The following is a 27978-nucleotide window of genomic DNA, read 5'->3' on the forward strand; positions in this document are numbered from 1 at the left end:
GAGTAATTAATGCTTCCACGCTCCACTTCAGTGACTGAGCTAAAATAACAATGTTCCAATGATTGACCGAATAGCTTTCCCGTTCCAACGAAGCAGGAGTCGAGTCTTTCGCCCGCGATCTATTCCCGATCGAAATGGTAATAATGAAAAGTTTAACTAAACGAGTCTCCGCGATTGCTTCGAGACACCGTCATTCAACTAAAGAATCATCCCGGGGCAAACGCCAACGAAAACTACTCCGCTCTGTTAATTCCTTATTTATTGTCCAAGATAAAATTCAAAGTTCTCTGGCGAGTTTCTCATTTCTCTATCTTGTTCTTGCATCTGACACGTGCACAGTGCGTACAGCGGACGTTCTCACGTAATCCCTTTCGTCCTCGGACTGCAAAGTTTTCCCATTTGGCGAGGTATGTACACTTTTGTTTTCACCGCGCGGTAAAACAAATTTTCAGGTGCATTTCGGAGCGCTGAGCGAGCATTCTCGTGCACGAGCTCCATTTGACGAGGTGCATTTCGCCGCCGCATTTCCTCTTGTCCTTCTCGCAAGATCCACTCGCAAAAAGCCATCTCTTGGTTGAATTCATGACAATGTTACACAGTAGGCTCACTTTTTTTCCCCCGAGAAAAGCTCGTACCGAACGTATGAATGTTTCAAGCGCCTCGGAAGGAGTCGTTAGTATGAGCGTCGGAAAAATTATATCGACCTAGCGTTTCTCGAGAAATACAAACGCCGTATGACACGAATAAATTTTTAACGACACGACGGCATAAAGACACACGTACCACCAAGCATTATCGTTTCGATACTAGCAATAAGCATTCGGTCAATAAAAATTCTTGGTACTAGAAAGACCTACTCTCTCTCTAAAAGTCAATCGGTGAATTATCAATGACAACTATACTTATAACTGTGAATCAGTGAGTATTCACTGTGTTTTCAATGGTAATCTATACCGATTTCCCCCAAAAGAAGAGCAAACGTTTACAGTTGAAGAAAGTCGCCAAAAAAAGATTAAAAACAGATATATTGTAGAAAAGTTACGATTCGTGTTAGAGAATGACACTTGGTAAGAAAAATTATAAGCATCATTATGACAGTTTTTAGCGGGCTTATCGAATTTGCCGTTCTAAGTAGGTCATGCCTGTGTGTACCGGCAATTAATCACCGGTTTGGGTCAAATAAAAAATTGACGATGCAATCGCGTAGTGGCAGTAATACGTCATACGAAACGACAGACTGATAATCAATCGCGATTACGGCGAGTGATATCAATTTAGAATACTTAGTACCCTCCGCTCGAGCGTGCATTTCCGTCTAGACGATCGCGACCTACGCCCAAGTCGCGCTACTTTTTCAACGTCATATCGAAATTGGAAAATCTATCGGGGGTAGCCACGGTCACGATTAATCTTCAACGACAGTCAGATCGCGAGCTTCTCGATATTTTACTCGTGCGATATGACGTTTGGCCGCACCGAGAGAGCAATGTCGGCGCGCCTGCGACAAATCGATCATCGAAATACGTTTCTTATCGGCTCCCCGCCAGGGTGGTCTCCGCGAACTTGAAGGTGAAAAGTCGACCCGCGTGATCCCTCGCGTGAGATTTCGGCCCGAGGTTTCGACGCAACATCATGTCGCGACATGGTTTGCGGCACGGAGACGAAACTGGGTACAAGTGTAACGTAAGACCGCGCGCGAACATCAGCGGGCGATAAGCGATGACTTGCTCGCGATGAATGGGGAGGTGAGTAAGCACGCTAGCTGCTAAATAAAATTCACAAGCACGCGCTATTCAATCAACACGTATGCATCGCCGAGAAACGGTAGCGTTCGCATTACGACCGGCACCTCCGCACCATTGATAACTGATAATTATAGCATTCCTATGATTACCAACAAACATAGAAATACCTACATTTTTGACAATTTTATTAATATTACAAAATAATCTGAATTACGAGTGTTGTTGTCGTCGTGTACACGTTCATTGAGTTAATCTCGTCAGAATTATTTTTCATAAATAAAATTCCGCATCTCGCTTCAGAATTCGAAGCTCATCGCTTATCGTTTACCAATGTGCACCAAGTTTAATGGTGTACGAGGAGCATAATACGAATGGTTGGAACGGTCGGGAAAAAAGCGGGAAAAAGATAAATCTAAATATTAAAATTTAAATGTTAAGCACGGTAGTAGCCGCGTTTATCGTGAAATATTCTTGTGCTGCGGAATAAAACGGTCGCAATCCGGACAGTATTCTCGCAATGTCGATTGTGAAAAATCGTCGTTACCGAAGCTACGAAGCGTCGTACAATTACGGAAATGAATGGTATGTCGTATGCGTTTCTGTCTGTATTTTCTTCCGTAAACCCCGCGATTTTCGAAGCGGATCAATGTAGGACGGAAATCCAATGTCCCGAAAATCCATGGCTGTCAAAATATCGCGACGCAACGGGAGCAGTAACATCCGTTGAAGGCCGTCGTACGGATTTTAAAGCGCCGCGATGTCATCTGTGACATCTTGTCAGAAAAGTAAATGGCGAAATCAATGTTGAAAATAAGAGGAAAGGAATGTTTCACAATCTCGCTTTGTATCCCAATTTGTGTGACAAGCCACGATCCATTTTATATGATATAATAATACGGAGACGAGAGGAATTTATAAGCTAATGAGAATTTGGATTCTACAACATTGTTTAAACTTCATTCGCCAATCGTTCTTCTCGCATGAATCCTTAAACATTATTAAAGATTCACGAAATGCAAGGGGACATGAAAATACGAAAATAGTGGTACGCTTTTATCAGAAGCAATTTATCATGGGTTGTCAACTCGGATAACTCAACGCAGTTATTAGCTTCTCAAACTTGGTTTCCGACTTCATTTAAATATCTCGCCTTTCCGATCTGATGCTAATGACAAGTAGAAAAAAAAGTGCAAACTGTCAATACATTGTAGACCTTGCATTCACGTACAAAACGCGGAACAAATAAACGAATGGAAGAGTTTTCGATTAAAACAAAAGAACAGTGATTTCTCGTTGAAAGAATAGTTATCCCTTAACGAGGAATCTCAACTATAACACGCTAAAATATTGCCACGTTTTCTCTCCGTGAAGATTGGTAATAAATTCTTCGCTATTACCAAAGAAAGATAACATCGTAGCCGCCAAAGTACCGAGAGACTTAAGAGCCTTATATCAGTCGTGTCTTATCGGTTGTGACTGATAAGAAGTTTGCAACCGTAAGAAGGAGAAAGAGTCGAAAAAGGGTCACACTGAAGATACCCAATGAGATAAGAAAGAAAAGTTAATGCGAATTAAATAGTGATGTTCGCGTTATTTTCTCGACAAATTATTACATTATTTCGATGATGGGCAAACGGTAATAATAACAAATGTCGACCTGCTCCGATATTAGCGAAAAATAATTGGCGCACGCTGAAAAAGGTCGGTGGATCAAGAATGTAAATCTCCTGCCCCCATCTTTCAGGAAGAAGCAGTAGACTCACTGTGTACTTAAAGAAGTACATAATAAGCAAAATAATACGCGAAGAAATACGAGAGGCAGGGAAATATTGATCCGGTAAAAATATTCAAAGTTAATAATGACAGAACTTGTACGAATAAACACGACACAAATCTTGGAAAGTTCAAGCCTGTAAAATATCCAACAGAATGCGAATAACTTTTTAAATACCGATGCAAAGTTTATATATCATCGTGTATTAAGAGATTAAAGTATTCGGAGATTAAAGGTACTTGTTTAAAAAAAGAAAGACTTTCGGATTTTCATAGAAGAGGGCAAAGCGAGAAGCGGAGCCACGAGATGCGCCGCAACGGAGCAGAGGACGTACTGAGTGTGTTGGTCGAGGGAGGGAAGTTTGCCGAGCTCGGTGGGGATGCGTTTTACTCTGGAGGGACGAGACGGGCGGCGTAGGAGAAGGGAAGCAGAGAGAGAGAGGATACTCGTGTCGCGCGATAACCGTCGCCGAGGTGCAAACCAGCCGCGAATTCGAAAGGCGGCCAGTCGCTGTTCGCGCGTCGACGACGGCGCGTCGCGAGGTCCGCTCGTGCCGCGAGATTAACGGAGAGACCTCGATGCTCTCCGCCTGACGCACAGTACGCTCGCGTTACTATCTCGTTGTAAGTGTTTTCAGCCGTCATGGATCGGCTTAATGGAGGAGTGTTCTGGTGCCGATGTGAGCGTTGGTGCTCGCGCGAGTGAAAGAAAATAATTCCGAGGATGCGCGATGAAAAATAAGCGAAGGATTTTCTCTCCCTTGAACGCCACAAAAGGACGCGAGCGTGTTTCTTAAATGAATTTCGTTTTTCCCCGACGTACCCTGTGCATCTCGCCAACGTGATGCGCGAGCGCAATCTCTCACGACGCAATCGTGTTGCATAACGCGATCGGCGTCACGCGGCAGCTGCATCACGCGTCGGAGTACACGCCGCCGAGAGTGCGTAAAATAATGCGATGGCGGTCTGCCGGGTCGTAAAATGAAACGCGGGTCGAGCCGCGGCATTGAACCGTGAACCGCCGATCGACCGTCCGCGACTAGCAACGTCGTCTAGCCGTCGCGACGGCCAAGTTTATTCCGTGCGATCGTACGCCCGAGAGGGAGAGAGGCTCGCTCGGATGGATCATCGCGAGAACGTAATACTTGATTTCCCACGTGGCATGGTGCGGGCGCGCTATCTCTTACAACCGCGCCGGCTGCAGGCTCGATTAATTGCTCGTTTCTCACTCCCTAACCCTGCCCTGTCCTGTTCCTGCCCTCGACGAAAGAATCGCCGCCGCCACCCAGAAGACTTAATTGTCGCGTCACGCGAGTACACTTGTCGCGTAAGTGTGTGCGTCGATTGCCAGAATTTCTACCGATACACGCGCGGCATCTACAAAATTCGCATAGAGAGAGAGAGAAAATATTTTCCTCTCTCTTTTTTCTTTTTTCAAGGGAAAAATTTTCCATTAACTTCCTGTACGTCAAACTTATCGTGCGGCAAGTAAAATATTGACTCGGTCGTGAGAAATGCGCGTCACGAAAATTTCCTTGACGACCGCATCGAATTCCGGACGTTCGACGTTTCGAGGCGGGTCTCTCCTAAACTGCACCACAAAATTCCGGAAAGAAGAGATTTATTATATACCCGTACCTCCCTCCCTCTCTCTATCTCCGAGGGCTCGCGGTGTAACAATGTTCAAGTACCCTCGGTTGGGCTTTGCCCTTCTCGCCTACTGTTATCTCGAAATTGAAAACAATGCCGCGAGACTAAACATTCCACCCGGCGTTGCTCTCTGCGTTGCATGCATAACGTTACTTGAGTCGGCGCAGGGCCGCAGCGGTGCGAATTATGTACCGCGTCGGGATTAAACCGGGAAACGTCGAAAGATGTTGCATCCCCTACGGAAAACGTCAACCGCGAACCGCTGCTAGCTTGGCAGATATCGCGCGATTAAGAGAGACAAAATGTATCGTTGCAAAATTGATTGGAATTGCTCTTTGCACTCGTATACGCGACAACGGTACGCTTCGATCGCTTGCCGATCGAAAAAATGAAAGTACGATATCTCTGACAATTTTGCGACTAGCGCGACACAAAAGAAAGACGGGAAATGGCACGATGTAAATTGTGTTCGCTCAGCAATTCTTTCTCGATGCGCCCAAGTCGATTTCTGAAATATCAATTTTTCTAATCGTATCAAGGCGAAATCGGTATGATTGCTCGTCAAACAAGAATTCATCTTCCAGGTCGACAAGCATAAAAGTCTTGATTACGCGACGGAATATTCGAGGGCGGGAGGTGGTGGGCGAGGCACGGAAGAAAAATGTGTCGTTTAGAAAAGGCGGTCGAGCGTGTTCTCCGTAATGTAGGTTATCGTCGGTCCCGTGCCGGTATCACTCGTGTGTCGCATTAAAAACGTGCTATCGATAACGAACAAAACCAATATTTTTCGTTCGCGTTCGAAATCACCGCCATTCGTTATCGTAACAAACATGGAAATGAGCAAGTGCGCGCGAGAGACATGGTAGACGCGCCTCTGTACAAACCTGCGTTCTATTCAAACAGAATCATCGGACCGTTACAACACACCGTATCGCTTGACACGCGTGATTTTATTTTTCACGCGCGCAAAACCGACAGTTCGATCCTGCTCCGCGTTCGGCTCGACATTGGAAATGTTTGGCCGGTACGAGAGGCGCGAGATGTACAACTGCATTCGAAAATAGGGACGCGCGGCCAAGTGCATGAGTAAATAATCTAGCTGGAGAACATTGTTGAACAATTCGTGTTTATCGCTAAATAAAAGTTATCGACAGCGAATTCACTTACTCGAAATTAATAACGAAACGCGAATTAAGACGGGGGGAAATTGAAAATTGGCAATAGCGATCTGCATTTTTTTTTTCAAAAGAATGCAATTTTATTACGTGCGAGTAATCAGCGGAGAAATGAAATATGCAATCGTTTGGCATTTCCCAATCTATTCTATTTCCGATTACGGATAAAAAAACGGCCACGTCACTCGCTAGAATGAAAGTGCAATGAAGTGGGTCGGCGATCTCGGAGTTTCGATAAAACTTGAAAATGCAGCCGCGTTGCACGGCCGAAATTGCAACTAAAACGCGGCCGCGGCAAACGATCGAAATACACTCGAGCGCTTCGGTTGAATTAGCTAAACGCGACACCGGGGGAGAGCTTATCAATAATCGATGTATGTACATAACCCGTCTCTCGCTATGTATTCCTCCTCTCCCCTTATAATACCGCATTAATTCGTCAACCACGTCATGTGCGCCTCTAATGACGGCCGACTTTATTCAAATCGCATCATTTTAATATGTAAATGATCGAAGCGGGTCACAACCAGCGCGATGAAACTCGAAACCATTTCCTCGTTATAATGAGACCAAACACTCTATTGGATTGTGTATAGCTCCTCAACTATTTAACCAATTCGCTATTTAGTGAACGCGCCGTGCATATAAAATTGTACAATTTATAACGTAAACATGTTCTGAACGAAGAGAAAGACAGACAGGAAGAGAGAGAGAAAGAGAATTAGAAATGCGCGAAACAATATTTTATTAAAAGGGAGCCAAGCATTCTCTTCTCAGCCTTTATCTATCGAGAACACGGGGGTGAGAAACCTTTGCCGGTCAAATCATCGCCGGATTAACCCTTGTCTCGCGACCAGGCGGATCGCAGTCCTGAAATCCTAATCCTCGAGTACGAAAAAATTATTCCCCCCGAGGATCTTCGTAAGCTGCCGTGAGGGTTGAATCCTCTCCTCCACTATATTTCTCCCTCCGACCTGGCCTCGTTTATCGTTATCGCCGTCTGCGAACGCTTTTCCCGGGAGGGCGCGGACAATTCTTACAAGTCGCGGCGATAAAGCGAATGGGAAGATAAGACGACGTTACGAAGGAATAAAGGCGAATGTCTCGAAACGGGGGATGGACCGCTCGCGGAAGATCGTCATCGCCTTTTCTCTCTCTCTCTCTCTCTCTCTCTCTCTCTCTCTCTCTCTCTCTCTCTCTCTCTCTCTCTCTCTCTCTCTCTTTCCTTAAATTGCATGCAGCCATGAGGAATCGCATACGGTATTCCGGTGGAGTCGCGCCCAGCCGAATGGGGCGCGAGAAGTCGACGACTCGCCACATATATATGCGTGCATACATACACACACACACACATATATATATACACATACATTGCTGGTGAATCGACGTGGTATTACGAACGAGAGGAAGAGTCACGTAATCGGAAACGATTTACTCCTACACGTACCTCACCCCGTACCTTACTTATCGTGTCGCGTGTCGAAGAGGGCAAGACAGACCAACGGGATAGGCGCCTATCCGTTTCATTCAGCCGCATGTTTCTGGAACGATAAATATGCGGGCCTCCCCGATCTCGCGTCTCGGACTTGAATATATATGAATGTCCATTAACGAGGCGTAAATCAGCCGGGTCGAAACGTTTAATCGTTGTACCGCGCGCGGAGATGGGATCCATTCCATCGTCGGCTCGGAATAATTTGCGTTTCAGTCTTCGTCTCCGTCCAGAGCGCATCAATTTCGTTATCGAACTCCCGTTTCTTTTTCTCTCTTTGGCTCTATTTCTCCTCTGTGTCTCGCTTCGTTATAGTTGCCGCAAAACTGACGCCCAGTGTGACCCGCTACCGGTCAATTAATCGTACACAAACGATCACCGCGCACCTGCTCCTCTTTCTGTCTCTTTCTCTCTCGATCGTCGATGAACAATGAACATTCGTTAATTAAAAATGATCTACCGGTCGATGTATGAGTTTTCTCACGCGATATTATTATCTCTGTCATTGGAAGCGTACGATAACGGGGATGAGCAATGAAGCGAGAATTAATTCCACAACGTGGCAAAATTCCAAAAACCGATATAAATATTATTATGAAGAATGTAAGCGTTTACTTAATAAATGTGTTAATGACGACGTAAAAGCTGTTATTTTTCAATTATAATTAGATTTGAGACACACTCTTCATAAAAGCATATGCGAAAATATAATTGATACGAATCGCAAGAGCTTAAAGCTTCTAATTCGTAAGTTTTGCCGAGCTTAATATTAAGATAAATTTTTTGTAACTCCTAATTAATGCAACGAGCAATTAGTTTAGTAAAAGCACCGCGTTAATAGTGAGGTATCTCTTGGTTGCTACTGAAAGTGGAGCGAAAAGCCGAGAGGTAGACTGAAAACCGGACCGGAAGAAATTTCGAGCGGTCGTCGTTCGAAGGACTCGACCGTAAAGGGAAATTCTTCTCGAATCCTTTGAGTGAGACCGCCTTTCATTCACAACGCTCTTTTCACGTTTATCGATCCCGCTCGCTTCCACTTGATGCCATTTCACTTTTTTTTTGTTATTGCTCGAATAGACCAAACTTTATTCCAGCGAGCAATGTAGATATCAAAGATACATTTCGTTGACTGTCTACGGGAACAGTTTCACTTGCTGGTGGAATTTTCGGATTATATTTAAATTGGAGATAGAATAGTGTTGCATTTGTTAGTGCCAAAATGTAAGAAGTAATGAAATAATTAACTTAAAACCGCAGCTCGCTGTGCTGACTCGTAATGAAATGTATTAAAATACGTTTTCAAGTTCTTAAAATTGGTATAAATTGTGTTTTCCTATTTCTTTTCCGTCAGTTATCAGCACGCAGATATTCTTTCCATTTTGTTTCAGCGTGTCTCGCGAAAAGTTACGTCAGTTTTAATAAGACGATTTTTTCGTTGCACTGCAAAATTACCAACGTAAATAACCGAGAAGCATGTTCGCGGAACGCTAACGCGAAAAGTTTACAGTAACGGCAGTTGACATATTTGTACGATAAACAGAACCACGTCATGTCGAGCGAGAGCACTCTGATAACGCAGGAATGTAGGCACGATTAGTCACGCAACGGTATACAGTGGGAGAGTAGTCGAGTGGCAGATCGCGGATTATCATCATCGGATATTGCAACGCCGTCGTTTGATGCAGCGGTATCGTGTGGCACTTTTCAACAGTTCGTCCGTTCCTGTACGATCGAACATGATAACGCAACGTGTTATCACTTTGAAAGCCGAAACAAAAACGTTACCGTTCGATATCATTGCGCGACATCGTCGTATCTTCTCGGAAAAATCGCGAACCAATTTCCGCAAACGTTCCCGATAAATTTGATAGAAAGAACCTGGAAAGTCGTCTCGTAATGATTCACGACGTAATCGTAAATAGGATATGTCGAAAAAACGTTCTCCGAGAGAATGCCCACATCAAAAAGACGTGTAAATTGATAATGAATAGAAGAAAAATGTGACGAAGGGAAAAATGTAATGGTAGAAAGAGGGAAGAGAGGGAGAAGTGCAAGGTTTTCTAATTTCTCTATCCTTACAGAGGACGGACTATCGTTTCGAGAAGAATAAGATTGAAGAGGGGAAGAACTCTGGTGATGAGGCGACGCAATGTTCGAGAACGTTGCACGCTGTCAGCAACAAAATTGGATCGTGCCGGTGTCCCAACGAGGAAGCGGAGCGTCGAGACGAATGTTGTAGTAAAAGAAGACTACTCGAGGTGGCTCGAATGAGCCTCGATACTTATACCGAACGGTCGTTTCATCCAGAGATGGACGCAGATTACGATCGAATCACGTAACGTGGCATGTGTCACGTGCCACGGCCAAGTCGAGATAGTTTTTCGTGGTGCAAGCGACATTAATCGCGAGCGCGAACCAGTCAGTATTTAATCGCACGCTAAGCCAGGGCGAAAATTGAAAGCGTCGGATACGACGGCGCAGATTTAAAGCACAGACATGTCGGGGCGACCTAGCGGTCGGCTCGACGTGAAATTGCCTGACGCCGGCTTGGTATAAAACAGCTGGTAATAAAGAAGAAGTGGCGTGAAGAAGAGGGAACGCTCCGAGCGCATGGCAGAGGGAGAGAGAGGAGGGGAAGAAGGAGCGAGCGAGAAGCGCAAAATGAGAGCAACGAGATATGTGTTGGGCAGCGCGATCTTGGGACTCTTTTGGAGCAGTTTACTCAAGGGCGTCCTGACCAACTCCACAAGCAGGTGCGATTATCCGCCCTGTTCCTGCGACCACTACGGCAGATTGTCCTGCGACTGCAAGGAGGAGGGAGAGGTAGGTTCGACATGACAAATCGTATCGCTTGATAAGCATTCGCGCGAGTGTCGATTTTCGATTCAATCTCGGCTCGAATATCGCCAAGCCGACGAAAAGGTAGCGGCCGAAAAAAATATTGTTCCCCCTTATCGGAAACGTAGGATCTAAGCGCGTATCTCTCGCCTCTCCGGGACAAGGAAGTATATTTTCTCTTCTCGTATTCCAGCTCGTCGTATTTTAACTCGGAACCCGACTCTGTTCAACACCAACGAAAACATGAAATTCGAATCCTTATTCGCATACCGAATACCTGCACATTTTCAGTATATCATTTATAATTACGGCAGAATAATACAGCGCGGATAAAATCTTAAAAAGAACAATTATTATTCTGTTAAATATATATGTACTTATTACTTTAATTATAATTACTCCTTTTTCCATTTTACTCGCCGCGTCCTCATATTTTTACATACTTTGTTTTACACGGAGAGACTTTTTTTATGCGAAAAGGCATTTTTTGTAGACATCTATTTTCCGGTTCTTTCGTTCGATTCTCGGGGTCGAGTTTTAGGGTTAACTCGGTTCTTTTCATTCTAATGGTTTCAACGTCCGATCGGATGAGAGTCGTCCGATCTCTGTCTCCGATCTTTCCTCACCTTTCCACCTCAAACGATCCGGCGAACGACGATAGAAGTAGTTCTCACGCGCTTTCTCTCTTTCTCCCAACAACGAATTGGTGCGAAAACCGCGACGGAGTCTATCGCTATCGCACGAAAAATCTCAGACAATGCGACACGGAGCTCCGTCTGCCCGTCCTTTGTTCCGCGAGGGACGTTATTCCATTTGCGAATTACCCGACGGGGAGATAAAGGGGCGGTACCGCGGGTAGCTCCGTGCGATGGTGAAATCGTAAAACCCGATCTCTTCCGCGGCCGAGAGGGTAGAATAGAAAAAAAACACCACAAGAGAAAATGTTTCCCCGCGATCTCGGTGATGTCTGAGGTGGCGCACGTCGCTCGGGGCGACAACAAGAATCGGGAAGTAATCGTCGCTTATAAACTGATCGAGGAAGAGACACTGTGAATCAGACAGAGAGAAAAAGAGAGCAGCCAGAACGAGCCTAATCTCCCAACTACGCGGGGGGTTCCCGTAAATCGCGAGGGTGCCAACCGCGACGGAGGGATGGAGCCTCCATAAATTAGAGCGTGTTTACGCAAATCGGTAGGGCAAGAAGGGCAAGGCAGGCAGGCAGGTAGACACGTACGCGTACGAGGTAGAATGGATGCGATCCTCCTCCACCCTCTCGTAAATGTTTGGCTTTTATCCCCCACGCACCCTGTTGGTTCGAGCGGGAGAAAAAAATAGCGGGCGATCCCTCGGCGATCTATGATCACGCGAGCCGTTTCCGACGCTTCCGGCCATCTGCGATATTAAAGGAGCACCGGCGCGATCAGGAAGGAGCGTCTCTGCCTACGTGCAGCTACGCGCTGGAGGCGCGGATGATTCATAATCGCAACGCGATATCGCGATAAACGAACGTCGCTCGAAAGGGCGTTTCTCGGTGGCACTGCAACGAGAGAATTTTCTTCGTGACGCGCTGAAACCGGAAGCCGCCCGGTATTCGTTAAATCGAATCGAATACGCGAGCGGAGGCCAAGTAAAGCGGAGAAACACGGTAACGCGAGTACTATCGCTTTTCCCACCGCCGGAATTTATTGAATAAATTTGGAGACTCTCTCGCGCGGTGATGAGAGTTTGAAATTCGACTTGGCCAAACTTTCTTTCCCCGTTCCACCGTCTTTCTCCTACTCGCGAGCGTTGCCCTTTTCGTCCCGCGTCTCTTTTTCTCACCCCGCGATAGAGAAGCGAACGGTAGTACGAAGTAATACGATAAGAAAGTAATGAATGCAACTCCGCGGTAGGGACGGCTGCTGCATGGAATATATATATGTGTATGCATATATATTGTATATACAGCAATGCGCTTAACGATTACACGACAAGATAAAACAATCAGCCCTGTTACTACAATTAAAGTCCCCCGCGTTATTTGATTTAAAACTCGGAGATTTTATCAATTTCACACGCGGGAATAATTCCGGTATCGCGGCACTGGTACGCAAACGAGTCTCGTATTCGTGGCGCGGAGGGAGAGAGGGATACGGAAATTTAATCGCGGCCACGTTGCTCCAAGCGCGCAAATATTTCGCGATGCAACGACGTTGTTTTACTGCGCACCGTGCCCGGGACGAAGATAATGTTAACGCGCGCGTCCTCGCCAGCGTCTCTCGCTGTCATTATTGTTCCACGATAAAGCGTTCTTTGTGTCCGCTCGAGTGCACGAGGAGCGTGCATGCCGCACGCTGCCGGCGATTCGACAATACCCGTAAAATTCGCGCGCGCGTGACGAAATGACCGCCGGAAGAAGATGAGCTCGAGCTCGAGCGAGCTTTCCGTCGCGAGAAACCATCTATGTACGCATGTGTATTTCTGATACGCTGGCAGTTTCGATGGCCTTGCGCTCGCGCAAAGATACGAGCAAAAAGTGAGCCACTTTATCGCTCCGAACGGAAGATATGATAACGCTGATTATAAGAAAGAAGTGGCTCTCGCTAACGATAAAGCATATAAATTGCTCGAAACGGGATTGAATTTCTGTTGCGCGGCTAATTGGTCGAAAACGTGCTTCCCATTCATCATCGATGACATATCACGCGTCTGGAGCGAACTCACAATTACATCGGGCAGCACGAGGGAAGTGTGACGGAAGGGAAAATTTTTATGCCAACAAATATTTTTATATTAATTAATGTTTTAATACGATTCGAGCTTGAAACTTGAACTATCTTCTCAAATGTCGTTGTTTCTCCAACGAGTTAATAAATTAGTTGATGAATAAGAACGTAAATGTGACTTGAGGAATATTTTAGAAGAAAGCTCCTGTAAAAGCAGTTTGAGTAATACTATATTTTATATGAGATACTAAGCTTCTGTCAAATTTAGTGTTAATGAAAGAGCAATTAATTCATGTGCCTTCCGAAAATATATTCGCAGAAAATAAAGATCTTAAGAAAAATGCATTGTGAGTAAATATAGAAAGTAACGGTCCAATGAAAAATAGAGATGTATCTGAGCAATTTATTCGTGCATTTTCCGAAAATAATTTTGCAGAAAGAGCTTGAAAAGAATTGTGTTTTTAAGCAAACACAAAAGCCAACAATTTAGACAATGAAAAATAGAGATGTACCTTGGCAATTAATTGGAAAATATTATGCAGCAAGTACGCCTCGTAAAGATGTTAAAAAATACGCTTTGGGTAAATGCATAAAGAAACAGATTCTAGACAATGAAAGATAGAGACGTCCCTCAGGGTGGCAAGTTTGTGGTTAATGACAGTGATTAATTCATACGTAACAAAATCTGCTTTCGCGAAAAGGAGTTTGAGTTAAAACTGATAACGAAAGAATTCACAAATGATGAAAAACGCTTGAAACTTGTTTTAACAATGGGGAAACAACCGAGGGATCCTCTGTGTACAAAGTCCCTAGTCGCGCGTTGAATAATTGACGGAGGACGTAAATAATTGAAGCTGCCTTTTAGCGAACGCGACCTTAAACTTACTCGCTCCGCCATAACAAGAGAGACGGCGGAATAAGACACGAAACGACGAACGAAAAAAAAAGAACGTCCCGGTCGGGGGTGTAAAAGTAACGGCCGTAAATACTGTCGGAAACGTAAGGATGCCATTTCCGAGGAAAAGACGCGCGCGGTTATGAAAATACTTGGAAAATGGAAGGACGATGGCGGAGCGAACGTGCCGTGCCATCCATGAGAAAATTGCAGCGGGATAAAAATGCACGGTTAAGTAAGCAGCGACAATCAGTCCCCGCGGTAATATCGCGGTTATTACGCTTTATAAGTTAATAGTGACGAGCGGGATTGCGATAGAAAATTAATAAAGCGCTCCGGGTGTAAAAGTACTTGGTTAAGTATCTCCGCTAATGGGAAATCGAATTGTCGCTCTCGCGCCAAGTACTAATTAAAATGAAAACGATAATCGCGTATCAGCGGCGGATTTGTCATAATTTAGTAATTGTGCAACATACGCGAGATAATTGGCCGCAATTAATCGCATCGGTCATTTTCCATTAGGAAACTATTAAGCACGCGTAGGAATGCGCGAGTCTGAAAAATTGAGACAACGCGAGGATTCCGCCGAGCGAATTCGACGTCACCGCGGGAAGAATTGTTGCGCATAAATTCTTTATGGATCATAAAAGAGCTTTCGGTTCCATTTCTGCCGCTTCCCGTTCGCCGTTTCGCTTCCGGTTTCAACTCTCTCTCTTTCGCGCGCGCGGGGTGGAATCCGACAATCGCGTGTCTCCCCCCAATAAGCTTAATTCCACCCATTAAACCGATCTCATTTTCATTTTCATCCGGCAAAGTGTCTGCCTATTCGGCGGCGAACCCTCGAACGTTCGATCAGAAACGTAAAAGGCACTTTCGATTACCGCCGTAATCGACGTTAGAGCGCTCGCAATTTCTCGCGGATTATCCCTCGGCGCGGATTTCCCCGCGAATATGGAGTCGGGGAGGTGTCACACGGCGAGCATGCAAAAAACTGGAAAACTAGTTCGAGGCGAACTAACGGGCGCTCGAGTTTAATTCCCACCGGAAATCACCCCCGTATTAATCGACAAGCGCAAGCTCGGCGCGAGAAAAGGGACACGAGGTCAGGAATGCGACGCGTGAAAATGCCAGGAGAGTGACGGAGGAAGGAAGGTCTGTCTGCGAACCGTGGAGGGATCGCTCGAGCGTAACTAAAGCGGAAAATATGAGCGGAATAGAGATACGTTTGCTCCAAGGAAGTCGAAAGAAGGCGCCGCCGCCCCTGTACTTTCCGGTTCCCGCGGAGCTTACCTCACGTTTCTCACGAAACGCGCGAAATTCTCATGAAAGAAAATTCAGACGTCCTCCGGGATCCCGCAGAGTTACGACAATGATTCGATCCGCAAAGACCTACCCACCATTTATGAATTTTATGTTTGCGGGACATGTCGAGCGGGTTGGATAGATAAGCCCGTCACGGGATAGAGGAGCCAATTACATTTCTCAATGCAATCGTCTCGGGAGGTCAACGTGGAATTTTCCGGAGACGGTAGTAACTTGTAGGGATCTAAAGCCGGCAGTTTTCTGAGCGCTTTCCCCGCGCGAGAGGACCGAAACTTTGATATTTTTTTGCACACATCTCTGGGCAAATTTTCTCAAACGGGATAAAGATGAACCTTAGCACGGAATAGGCGGGTACAATACGTTAGCTGATAATCTCTGCTCGAGGTTGTGCGTCCGAAAGTAGCCGCGGACAATGAGGCGGGAACAAAGGGCCAAAGTTCGTACGGAGGCAGGACGGGACGAATGGAGCAAGACATTAATGCGTAAGAACGACAGGGTCTGAAAAAGAATGGCATAAAAGCCCTTTTCTCCCATCGGCCTGTGTCACGCTCTTTTAATTTCTATTCTCTAATTTTACCATTCAACGGACACTCTGCCTCGCGTATTTTTTCCGCGTTGCAATTGTACAGCCCTTCAGTTTTATCCGTCGTCTTTATTTACAGAAGAAAAAAGAAGCAATTTATTAGTGAAAATTCCTTTTAATACAACATCACTTTAATATGATAATACTATACCAACCGTCATTTCTGCTTCTCTCTCTCTCTCGGAGTGCAACGTTTAAAGCCGAATTGATTAGGTAGAGAAGCGAGATAATTAATGAGAGCAACATACGTTCGCCGCGAGCGACGCGCCTCTCCCCCCATTCTCCCTTTGTAGAAATGAAAGCCGCGAGAGAATCGCGATCAACCCGTTCGCTCGCACTAGGTGTTATCGGGCGACATTCCGACGTCACGGCGAGAGCTGCGACCGGCGCAGCGCGAATAAATGAGCAGACGAATACATTGCAAGCAACATTCCAATAACGTGGTACACGCTGCGCGCGAGCCTCGCGAAATTATCCGCCTCGCTTTTCCTTCGATTCGCGCGGACGTAACAGAACGGTCCCTGTTCGATATATCGAACGTGCATCGTTTACGTGCGCGACACGTGACGAGTTCGCGCGGAGCGGATAATCCCGCGCAGTCATCTAATTCGTATGCAAGGGCAAACACGTATTAGCACGCGCCAGAGCGGAAAATCCAACGGAACCGATAGCTCGATGTAAATTCGCGTGCGAACAGTCGATAGCGAGGAGAGGGTGGTTAAAAAAAAAGCTGGCTGAAGGAAGGGAAAACGTGACTTTCGTTTAAATCGATGATCTCCGCGACGTTGCTCCCGACGGACGCGGCCACCGTGTCGCGAAATGAAGCTCCCTCCGTGATTATGATAACGATATTATACGCGGCAATTAGCGAGGCCGGGCGCGCACGTCGCGAATAATTAGGATAGTTAGACCTGCTTGCAATTATAGCTATTCGATCCCTATTTAGAGACCTCCCTCTCGGTACGCTGCGTTGTACCAGATTACGCTCGAACGTTGCTATATTCTTTCCCCTTAATAATATCAAGGATTAATCTCTCGGCGAGAGAAAGGAGAAAAAGTGTCTTTAATATCTTGGTTTGGAAAATCTTTATCCTTTCTTCGCAATATTCGTGGAGGAAATTTAGTCACTCCGACTCTTTTCTGTATATACACAGAGCCCGAGTTAAATGCTAAAAAGATATAAATACTGGGAAAATAAGCTGGCCCTGACGAAAGATAATTTGAATTTGCAGGAATTAATCCTAACCACGGAGGGGGACAGACGGCTGAGTCCACACACTAGCAGGATACTGGTCAACAACTGCTCGTCCGTGATCCTCGCCAACTCGAGCCTACTCTCAATGACTGGGCTACGATCTGTGGACCTAACGAACGTGGCGAATCTTACCCTGGTCAGACAGAGCTTCGAACTGTCGCCGTACAGCTCGCGCACGCGGATCACCGTGCGGAACAGCAGCATCGACGTGATGCCGAGCTTCGTCTTCCGCGGCGACATCGAGGCGATCGCGTTCGAGAACGTGCGGATCGGCCAACTGAGTGCCTTCTCGTTCGCCAATCTGATTCACACCGAGAACATACGGCTGGAGAACTGTCGCGTCGAGACGACGGAGGCGCAGGCCTTTAAGAAGTTCGACGTCGGCTACCTGCACGTGATAGGCGGCACGTTCGGCGATCAGACGCCCAGTCGCACGATGAACGACATCGAGGTCTACCACAAGTTCTTGCTGGACGGCGTGCGGCTGGGCGTCGTGAGGAGCAACGCGTTCATCGTGAGGAGCCCGCGCACGGTGGCGATACAGAACTGCGTCGTCGACAGCCTGGAGAGCGAGGCTTTCGACGTGACGGCGCGCGGCGCCGTCATCATCAAGAACAACACCTTTGGCAGCATCAGCGTGGGCGCGTTTCTGGGCATACGCGCGGATCGCGAGGCCAGGCCGCCGCCGTCGTCGTCGTCGTCGCTGGCGCACGACCTCATCTTCAAGAATAACAGCGTCAAAAGCTTCGAGGAGGGCTCGCTCATGTTCGATCGCACGAGTTTCCGGCCGGAGCTCGACAATCTCGTAATCTCGCAGCCGTGCGACTGCCAGATGTTGCCCGTGTGGAAGAACTATGTGCTCAACTATACGAACGTGTACTCGCGGTTCTACGCGAGGGAAAACTCGCTGGTGCCGCCGCAGTCGCAGCCCCAGGAGCCGATCAACGAGACACCGGAGAGCTTCCTGTGTCTGGACGGCGGGGTGGACGGTGCGCCCATCACCTTCGTCGATTACGAGACGCGTCACTGCTCGCTCGGCGGCTCCATGCTCGTGTTCATCCTAATCATCGTGGGTGCTATCCTCGCCCTGATAATATGCATCTGTTTGATCGTCTGGTGCTGTCGAAGGCGCCGGCGGAACAACAGGAAAAAGTGGATCAGCGTGCCGACCAACGCACCTGACGTGGTCTCGAAGAAGAACGGCGTGATCGGCAGGGAAGCCGCGACGTCCGGCACGCCGGTCGACAGTAGGATAACGATGGTGGTACCGGACGGCAGGCTGTACCGGGAGACGGAGTTTCACGTGATCGTCGAGAAGGCCGAGCCGCTCACGACCGAGTTGTAACGAGACGCCCCGGGCGGCTCGACGAGGAGGCCCACGACCGTCGCTCCCGTTGAAGAGGAACTCGAGTGGGCGGAAACGTCGAGCCGCTTCAGAGTGTACAAGCTGTGAGAGCCGCGGAACAGTCAAGTGATCGTAAAAACTTTGACGATCGGAGAACGCGAGAGGGCTCCCTACAACGGAGTGACGTTACTCGCCTGCGTGAATCCTTGTCGCTTGGAGTATAATAGAACACAAGTGTGTACGCGCTCCCGGAAAATTGTGTCCCATTTCCTTTTCCTTTTCATTTTAATCGATTGTCTCTCCTAGTACAACACAGTAAGCTTCCATTCACATATCACGTGCGGCCGTCGATTACCCAGACCGCGCGTTCCTTTCATTCCACAAGGTCCGTCTTTTACCCAAAGACCGGTCGCGGCAATTAAAAAGTTTTCCCAGAACGAGTCGCCAATTCGGGTAATCGGTCGACGCAGCTAGTTTAAGTTTATCATTAAACTTTGGAAAGAGAGAGAGAGGAGTGGAAGATGAAGCGAGACCCTCGTCGAAGCGATGCGACTTAGGAGGCAGAGGAGAGAGTGAGAGAAGAGCGTGACTCGTGTAGAGAAAACTAAATTCGCTGTCTTGCGTAAGATACGCGATTGGGCCGACCTTTCGCACTCCTGTTGCTTTTAAGTTGATCGATAGCGATAGCGCGTTCATCGACGAAACATTAGTGAGCGTTTCGAGCGAAAATGACGGTACGAAAGGACCAAAGCACATGGGGGACTACCACTCGCTCGGACAGCTGTGCCATTCCTGGGGTGACACAACGCATACTTGACGTGTCCACTCCACAAAAATTCTGATCTCTCGAACGCAAGAGGAAAAAAAAGAGCCAAGATGATGGAGATGAAACTCTTCGTTAAGCTTTCATATCAAAATCGTTCCAAACTATCGTTTTTATAGAGAAGGAGGTTGATAGCAATGTAACAAGTTAAAGAGCGAAAATAAAGCCAACATGAATTCACTAACAATAAAAGAAACAACACCCCCACCTCATACCGGTGGCGAATTTATGAGTCAACGACATGTGTGTCGTCTGGTAAATTGCGACAAATGTTTTCAGTTTCTCTTTTTAACTTGGAAATTTACTACTTTGTTATAAGTTATTATAATAATGTAATCACGTCAATTTTAAAACATACTTTCTGACCTAAGTGCCTGTTGATTAATTTGATTAAATATAGAAACTGTAATATATATCTTTATATAGTTTTCAATCAATTTTTGTTAAAAGAAACATTAGCGTCGAGCCCTTGAAAAATGTAAATTCGCCACCGCGTCGTGCGAAAACAGCGAAATCCGGCAGACTGTAAAACCAGTGAGTTTTTTTTTAACCGCGTTGCGCATAAATTCGTTATCACGTTATTTCATTAATGCATTTATTTAAAGCAGAGATTTGCTTCGAAACTTTGCGATACAAGAGAAAAACTGTTGTTACTGTTATTATAATTTATATTTAATCTTAAGTAAGCCGCGGTAATGAAAACGTTACGATTGTTTCGCGAAATTTGCTGTGTGTTAATGTAACGCTGGAGAATTTCAGCGAAACATGTGATCTTGTAAAACCAAAACCTACTTGGAATGTACATCCCGCCATATAGCAATATTCTTCGACGCGTTTGACCTATGCGTGTAACGAAAGCATTTTAAAAGACTTGATTATGAGCGAACGTACTCCTAGATCATAATCGATGGAAATAAATAAACGTTTCCCTGTCCCTTTTCCCTTTAATTAAAAGGAGGCATATATTGCGACATCGATTTAATATTTTGATAATCATACGAAAGGCATTTCGCCGATTACGGAGGAAGAAGTAAAATAAAGCTTGTCGGAAACTGTAATATATATCGTACGGATAAAATTGATTTATTGAACAGAAGGCCCAAGCACTCGAAGCACTTGAAGACGGAGGTAAGCAACGCTTCGTCTCGAGCGCACGAAAGAAGAGAATTGAGCCTCGGAAAACTTTTTGTGCCTCTTATATTCGATAACTCCAACTCCGTCAAGGTAGGTTTTATTAGCAACCCGCTAATAATATCGAAAGAACAGAGTTATGCCGCGACGTATGCAAACTGTGTGCGCAGGTATGTATGCGTGCGTAATTATATAGTTATGGTGAACGAAATCAGTTTATATCATATATAGTTGTAATTATCGTGAGACTGTGATATAACGACAGCCGCCGACTGTATTATTTGTTTCGCATCGAACGACCGAAGGTACAATAAAGACGATACCAGTAATTGCTAATCGTGTTAAGATTGTTCTCCAAGGAGATGACGTGCTAAATGTTCCTTCAGTTAATAATAGGTATGTATACCGTTTATTAACAAGATTAATTTAATTTGAGTTATTCGTATTTAAATTTGCAATTTAAAGTGATCGCAATGACTAAAAGGCCACGTAAACTCGACTAGAAACCGTCTATAAACGATTCGTATATGCCACCGTGATTGGATAACGTCAGATATTTATACGAATTTATGACTTATTTGCCACGGCCTTGTTTAAGACTTGTAACACGCTACGAATGAATAAAACATCATTTCACTGCAATCTCCGCAAGATAAAAAAGAAACTATATACATCATTATATATTCACGTATTGATTGTGAGAAATACATTGTCTACAGATAAAAAGTATGCACGCAATAACTGCATCGAGCAATTTTTCACGAGATAATAAGCACATTCTATTTCTGGTAGTTTGACTATACAGTTTCTTTTTTGATTTTAATACAAAGATGTTAGGTACTTACCTGTACGGAAGCACGCCGTCGAGAGCCTGCGAGACTGTAGGTGGCGACGCAAGTGCGAATCCTCGTCCAAGTAATGCCGAATGTACGGAGAAAATCCTCTTTGCCGTTTCCTGCATCGACTCCAGGTCCTCTTCAACCTCTTCCGCTAGAAATTATACATCAATCAAACCATATATTATTCTTTATGTAATTGATATAGTAAAGATTTAACTTGTTGAGGCTCCAACTTTTCGAAAATAAATTAACTGGAAGCCTTCTTACACATCATATGTTGCAATATTTTTAAGAATATAAATATCAGTGCATTATTCATATTTTTCTTATTTATAAATATGGAAGAGAAATTCAATCATATTATACTTACACGAAACTGGAGGCAATGATAAATTCTTCTTCATGAGACTTGCAGCACACGCTCCTCCGAGGAAGGACAATTCAATTTCTAGATTCTTTAAACCATGGCCAGATGTTATCCAATCGTAACCAATAACTAAGCACTTGAAGCCGTATGTAATTGAACTTTCATTCTTCATATAATCGGATGCAGTTTCCAAAGAAAATATCACTTCATTTCCTAAACACGATTAACCGTGTTATCTCGTATATCTTTCTGTATATCTCGTATATCTTTCAATAATGTTACATATAACATACCTGGTAACACAACAGCATTTTGTGGCCATTGACTTTGAACATTACTCAACTTGTGTAATACTGGCCAATATAGAGGAGCATCCTCCCCTATAATATTTGAAATTGTCCTGTAATGACAAAAATTAAACGTAAAATACAAGTATCTATATTGTACAAAAGTGCGGGAGCATTTTACCTACCCTATGGAGGAGTTGGGGATTATATTTGGTATATAAAGTTGTAGATAATCTTCTGGTTGCGAAGTTCCACATTCTGGAGTAAATTCAACAGTCAGCCACTTTACTGTTTCCGGAAAAGTGACTTTATAATACGATACTGTTGCTGGTTTATAAGGATGTTCGCTTTCCAGCCAGGTATAATGATGACTAGTAGTAATTGGAGGAGCAAGGTGTGATTGAGTTTCACTATCTTGGGATATTTGCGAAGTTCCCATCGCGGACAATAAGTTTAAAGCCGCAACGTGTGGCAACATCTCTTGTATTAGAGTAAGGATTTGTACGCTGCTCTGAAAGATGCCGAACAATAATTTATATTAAATATTTTTCTCGTTAGTCATCCAAGTTGTTTGTACTTAAAAAGTCTTTAGAATGACTTACTCTAGGATCTGATGTAGCTAAAGGACTAATGTGTGCCATTACCAGCGGCAAGAGAGTCGTTACAAAAGTCGCATTACCGAGGACCTCATTAGCTATTACTTCTTCCGCTCTTTCTCTTGCCAGAGAAAAAATTTCGTTCGACCGTTGAATGATCGTTGCCGTCATGGCGAGAGTACATTTTCTCGCTTGCACCTCCGCCATGGCTTTATTCGTGTGTTGCCCATCGGAATCTTGCGGATTTGAATAGTATAAAATATGCGGTATTTGTCCCCTAGTTTGTGTTGTGCCTGCAACAAACATGTTAATACATCAAAATATTATGTTACTACATCAATAATTAATAAACACACTGCAATATTATGCAATTTGCATATTGCGTGTTTCTTCAACTCAACGTAAATGTATATATAGATTTAACGCACCGTTAAAACTTAGAGAACAAGCCGTAAAGGTAAATGTTGTGCCATCGGCTCCTTTGACAACGTTTAGGCCGCCGTCACCGTTACTGGTTCGTCCGCCGCGATTCCGTAGCCTAATAGCATACTTGATATTCTCTTTTATGAGCACCGGTTTGTCAAATTTCAATTCTACTGTGTCATTAACACAGTCATCCGGTCCGAAGGATCCTCTCGTAAAATCTAAACTGCTCCAACGTTGAGTGTGCGACGGATCGTTACCAGTATTATTTTGCTAGTATAACAAAGTGACGACAATTAACGCTATAGAATTCAAATTGACAAGAACAATATGACAAAATATGTATGTGTTACGTACATCATCTAATAATTCCAATTCATAATCGTACACTCCCGCTCCTCCATAGATACCAACGCCGGCTATGAGGATGCCCGGCCTGTCGACGGAGAAGCAAATAGCGTCCGGAGAGCCATTGCCCGTATTCCACGATCTGGACTGATTTGTCCTTGTAAATCTCGAGGGCGTGGTATACATGAGTCTGCCGCAAGCTGCCTGCAATTCGTCCTCATTCCCGCTCGATTGTGCCGCCAGTTCGGCGATTACTCGCGCTAATAAGTAACAGCAATGTAGGATCAATTCTGGCAGAGACTGAATCTTTTCTCTACAAAGGCTCCTTTTGACCGGTATCAATATCAGGTCCAGCAGTCTATCGAGTACTTCGCGGAACGACCAATTCAAAATCTCCTTTCCGGAGCTCTCCACTTGGGACTTGTAGCTGATTTGTTCAACCAAAATCGGATACTGATGACTTTCCGTCGAATTCATCATAAGTAAGCCGGCATTGTCGGACGGGCTGAGCTGCCGCTTGACGCTGTCGCTGTTGTCCATGATGTTGCTCAAGATTGGAAACGTACATCTAAGCCGTATCGCCGAGTTGCACAAGGAAGCCAGCACGGCCGAGAGGAGACGATCTTTTGTAGTTGTGCCTTGCTCTTTGTCGATATCCGACAATAATTCGCACAAGGAGGTCCACTTGAGATACGCGGTAGGGTAAAACGCGTGATAACACGCCACAAACGTCTTGTGACATTCGTCCAGTATGCTGTTTGTCATCTTATTTCCCAGGGTGTTACTGGAGCTCTTGCTCGAGCGCGTCTTCCCTTTACTTTTCAGAGTAATCGGTAGCGAATCGGACAAAATTTGACGCAATAACGCTCGCACCTCGCCTATACATTCCGCCAAGCGCACCGACTCGGCTGGGGTCTTCTTAACAACGTGACTCGGGTAGATTTCATTGGTGTACGTTCGTAGCAGTCTTAAACTGGCTTTGCTTATGTACACCAATCGTTCCATCTCGAGCATCGCGTGAGTCGACGACGTGATGTGAACGGCCACGTCGGCCAGCGTCGCTTTCAACGTGTTCCAGCTCCACTGGAGGAGAGATATCAAGGACTGGAAGCACTCCTTCGTGACGGTCCGACTGAATTCCCTCTTGAGAACGTAGACGGGCTCGACTTGGTCTCGCTGCCTGTTCGACGTCTGATTCTCGGGTGTAACCACGCGGTACAGTAACTGCGGTATCTGGCCGGCGTTGACGTCGGTGCCGTTGTTGGATCTCTTAGAGGACTTGAAATAAAACATGACTTGATCCTCCGCCGTGACCATGCCTTGCCCTCCGGAGCCGCAATCACTGGAGGGTCCGCCGACTTTGGCCCACGCCACGTACCACCTGTTGGCTTGCAAAGATACGGGCTCGTCGAACAATATCGAGTATTTCTGTCTCGGGCCACACTCGTATGGAATCTCTTCAGTCTCCGCGAGAAGCTCGCCGTCGTTCTCTTGATCTCCACCGTCGATTCCGATGTCGAACAGCTTGATCTTGGCGGTGTATTCTCCTCGACCGCCAAACAAGCCGTAGCCTCCCAGCATGATGTCTGTATCGGGCATAAATCTGATCGCTTCGATCGAATGAGCGGAATAGCCCCAGCCTCCTCCGTGGCTCTCAAACCTGCTAACAGTAACGTAGTCCTCGCGACTGTAAACCTTACCGTGCATCGATCGATTACATTCGTTTTCCTCGACTATCGATAAGTTTTCATCTTGGGCCTGCGTCAATGTGTCCAAACAAGCTAACAGATGCATCGCGGCTTGCGAACGCGTGACAAAGCAAGTGGAGACAACCGGTAGCGCTAAACCGGGATTGAGTATGGAAGCTTCCAAGCCAGGTATCGCTCTAGCCTCTGTCGATATTATGTTGTACAGGCTTATCTCGTTATTAGCTGAATTGAACGTCCAAATAACATTGTACAGAGGATCCAAGCATGCCGCGCAGTTGCTGAAATCGACCTGGTCCACGCCGCTGTAACTGTTGCACGTTCCGTCGCGCTTGCTTATCACCAGACTCTTGAAGGAATTAGCGTGCTCATTCTGATGAGGTATCAGGATAATACAGTTTTTATTCGCCATGACAGTGCTCCGTGTCAAACTAATGGAATTGATCTCGTCTATCTTGACGTAGGTTTGATCACCAGCGGCACCGATCCACGTCGCTCGTCTACCCCATCGAGGACCGATATTCGGCACTACGTTCGGAAAGCTGTGCCACGGTTGCGAGCGGTCGGCACGGCGGTTTACCTGCAAAGTGGCGTTCGTAGACTCGTTCTGACCGTTCCACCAGTTCATGCCGAGCTGGCCCTTTTGGTACGCGCCGAACGTGTAAACTTCCCCCTTTGACGTGAGTATAACGGTGTGATTGCTACCGGCGGCCACTTGAGTAGCGATAGTCGGCAACTTGACTTGAATCGGCCCCGCGTGCGCCGCTAAATCTCCAACGCCCAACTGACCGTAAATGTTACTACCGAACGTGTATACCTCGCCGTTTTGCAAAAGCAGCACCGTGTGATGCAAACCGCAGGACACTTGAATCACAGGACTTTCGCTAGGAATGGCAACTCTGGCCGGTGATATACTGGCGATTCTCGCCGCGTCCCCTCGTTCCACGTCGCTACCGCCGACGCCCTCCTCGACCGTGAGATGAACTCCCAGTCCCAACGCTACCTTCTCCGGAAATCCCTTCTGCACGATACTGGGGCCGGCCACGCGCTGATTATTCGATCCCTTCAACTTCACTCCGTACTTGACGGTACTCGGGCCCGCCTTGCTCCTCTGCCGCTGCTTTATCTCGCCCAATCGTCTGTGCAGATACTCCCGGAAGTTGGAGCCCGATATGCCGTTGCTGCAACTCTTCCTCGCACACGTGCGACAGCATCCGCATTCCGCGCATCCGCTGTCTCCCTCGCCGCATCCGCACTCCTGGCCGGGATTCCGATCGGGACGTATACTACTCAGGCACGATATGCTGTAACCGGTACATTCTCTGCATATCGTGCACACCATACAAACGCGATGCCTCCACTGGTGCTGCCCCGGAGGGCACATGCCTCTCGTCTCCTCCCAATCTTCCGCAGGATCCACGCTCTCTTCTTCGGCTATTATCAACTCGTCCTCCCCCGTACCCATCTCCATCGCGACCACCGACATTTCTTTATTCACAGTATGCACCGTCGTAGAGTCACGACCGCACTGTCCCTTATTATTTATACCGAATGTATACAGGTGTCCTTTGTTGGTTAATGCGGCGGCATGAGCCTTCCCCAACGATACACGAACTATACAAACATCCCTTAAATCGGTAACTAGTCCCGTCACTGGATCGCTGTGCAGCGTATCTTTACCAAACATTAATAGAGAGCCATCTTTCGTGACTAAAGCAGTAGACCCATTATTACAAGCAGCGTCCACAATAAATTGTCCTTCCACCTTTGCCATTTTCTTTGGTTTTACTGGTTTTGGTTGCCTGCGAGCTTTATCTGAAAAGAAAATTAATAGTTTGAGTGATTTTCTTGTTACAAGTATTGCCACAATCTATGTTGTAAACTTACTACTGTCTCCGTCCTCTCCACGTCTAGCAGTGCCAGCAAATAGTACAGAACCGTCCTCCATGACCATAACAACGTGTTGACCATCATGACCTGCCGCAAAATGCACAATCCTTGGACCTTTACCAAAGGTAAGTTCCATCCACCTGTTAGGCCTCGTATTGCTCTTCATGCCTAGGCAAGTTCCTTTCCCGCTGTATAATAACTAGAAAAAAATAAGTATACGTGAAATATCGAGTAATCTTAACCAGCTATTTGAGAGATCTCTCGGTAAGACTTACTTTTCCAGATACTGTTTTAAGTAAGCCAAATTCCTTTCCTGCTGTAACCATTGCGATTTCATCGTCGCATCCCGGATTCAAGGTATGTATCGCCTGCTCTTCATCAAATATCGCATACCCAAATATGTCGACGCATTTTCTTGCCAATTTCAGTGGCAGCTCCGAGGCAACTGTCACGGGATTACTCAGCGTATTTATTGTACGTACTACGAAACCCTCCTGTGAAGAGAGAAGATGAAGATTAAATAAAACTATTTGAGAAAAGTAACGACACATTTGTGCGCAATCCAACTAATTACATCTTTGCCAGCCGTTATCATTCCTAAATTTTCACCATCGGAGAACATGACGGAGGATGACCAATCTTTGCCCTCCAGCACGGCAATTCCCGTTACTATAAGCGTCTCTGCGTCGATAATTAATAGCTCACTCTGTTTTCTAGGTGCACATTTAAAATATAATGAATTCTGTAAATAAAGCTTTGTGTAAGTAATCACATGGTAAGTCTTAACAC

General features: G+C 45.8%; 2 protein-coding genes across 6 annotated transcripts in view; one reads left to right on the top strand and one right to left on the bottom strand.

The window, feature by feature from the left end:
• The window catches only part of LOC105569266 (E3 ubiquitin-protein ligase MYCBP2), a 177670-nt gene that overhangs the window by 147474 nt on the left and 2218 nt on the right, over positions 1-27978 (bottom strand). For all 5 annotated transcript variants that reach the window (XM_012025599.1, XM_012025602.1, XM_012025601.1 and 2 more), the window contains 10 exons: positions 27764-27931; positions 27465-27683; positions 27187-27388; positions 23603-27114; positions 23251-23518; positions 22829-23115; positions 22412-22737; positions 22233-22339; positions 21943-22152; positions 21579-21723 (listed from right to left, as the gene is read on the bottom strand). In XM_012025599.1, coding sequence (XP_011880989.1) covers positions 21579-21723; positions 21943-22152; positions 22233-22339; positions 22412-22737; positions 22829-23115; positions 23251-23518; positions 23603-27114; positions 27187-27388; positions 27465-27683; positions 27764-27931 — 5444 coding nt within the window. The remainder of the gene's footprint in view (positions 1-21578; positions 21724-21942; positions 22153-22232; positions 22340-22411; positions 22738-22828; positions 23116-23250; positions 23519-23602; positions 27115-27186; positions 27389-27464; positions 27684-27763; positions 27932-27978) is intronic.
• On the top strand, positions 3955-21062 carry LOC105569264. The gene is made up of 3 exons (XM_012025596.1): positions 3955-4142; positions 9917-10658; positions 17412-21062. The coding sequence occupies exons 2-3, from the start codon at positions 10446-10448 to the stop codon at positions 18777-18779; spliced, it is 1581 nt and encodes a 526-aa protein (XP_011880986.1). The 5' UTR covers positions 3955-4142; positions 9917-10445; the 3' UTR covers positions 18780-21062.

The sequence above is a fragment of the Vollenhovia emeryi genome, unplaced genomic scaffold (genome assembly GCF_000949405.1).
Source record: "Vollenhovia emeryi isolate VEMERY1.0 unplaced genomic scaffold, V.emery_V1.0 DF939125.1, whole genome shotgun sequence".
Lineage (NCBI taxonomy): Eukaryota > Metazoa > Arthropoda > Insecta > Hymenoptera > Formicidae > Vollenhovia > Vollenhovia emeryi.

What these genes read in the sequence shown, in the direction of transcription:
- LOC105569264 (XM_012025596.1), top strand. Translation starts at nt 10,446, where the DNA reads ATGGCAGAGGGAGAGAGAGGAGGGGAAGAAGGAGCGAGCGAGAAGCGC. An exon ending in ACTGCAAGGAGGAGGGAGAG is followed by an intron (nt 10,659 to 17,411) that starts GTAGGTTCGACA and finishes TTGAATTTGCAG; the next exon opens with GAATTAATCCTAACCACGGA.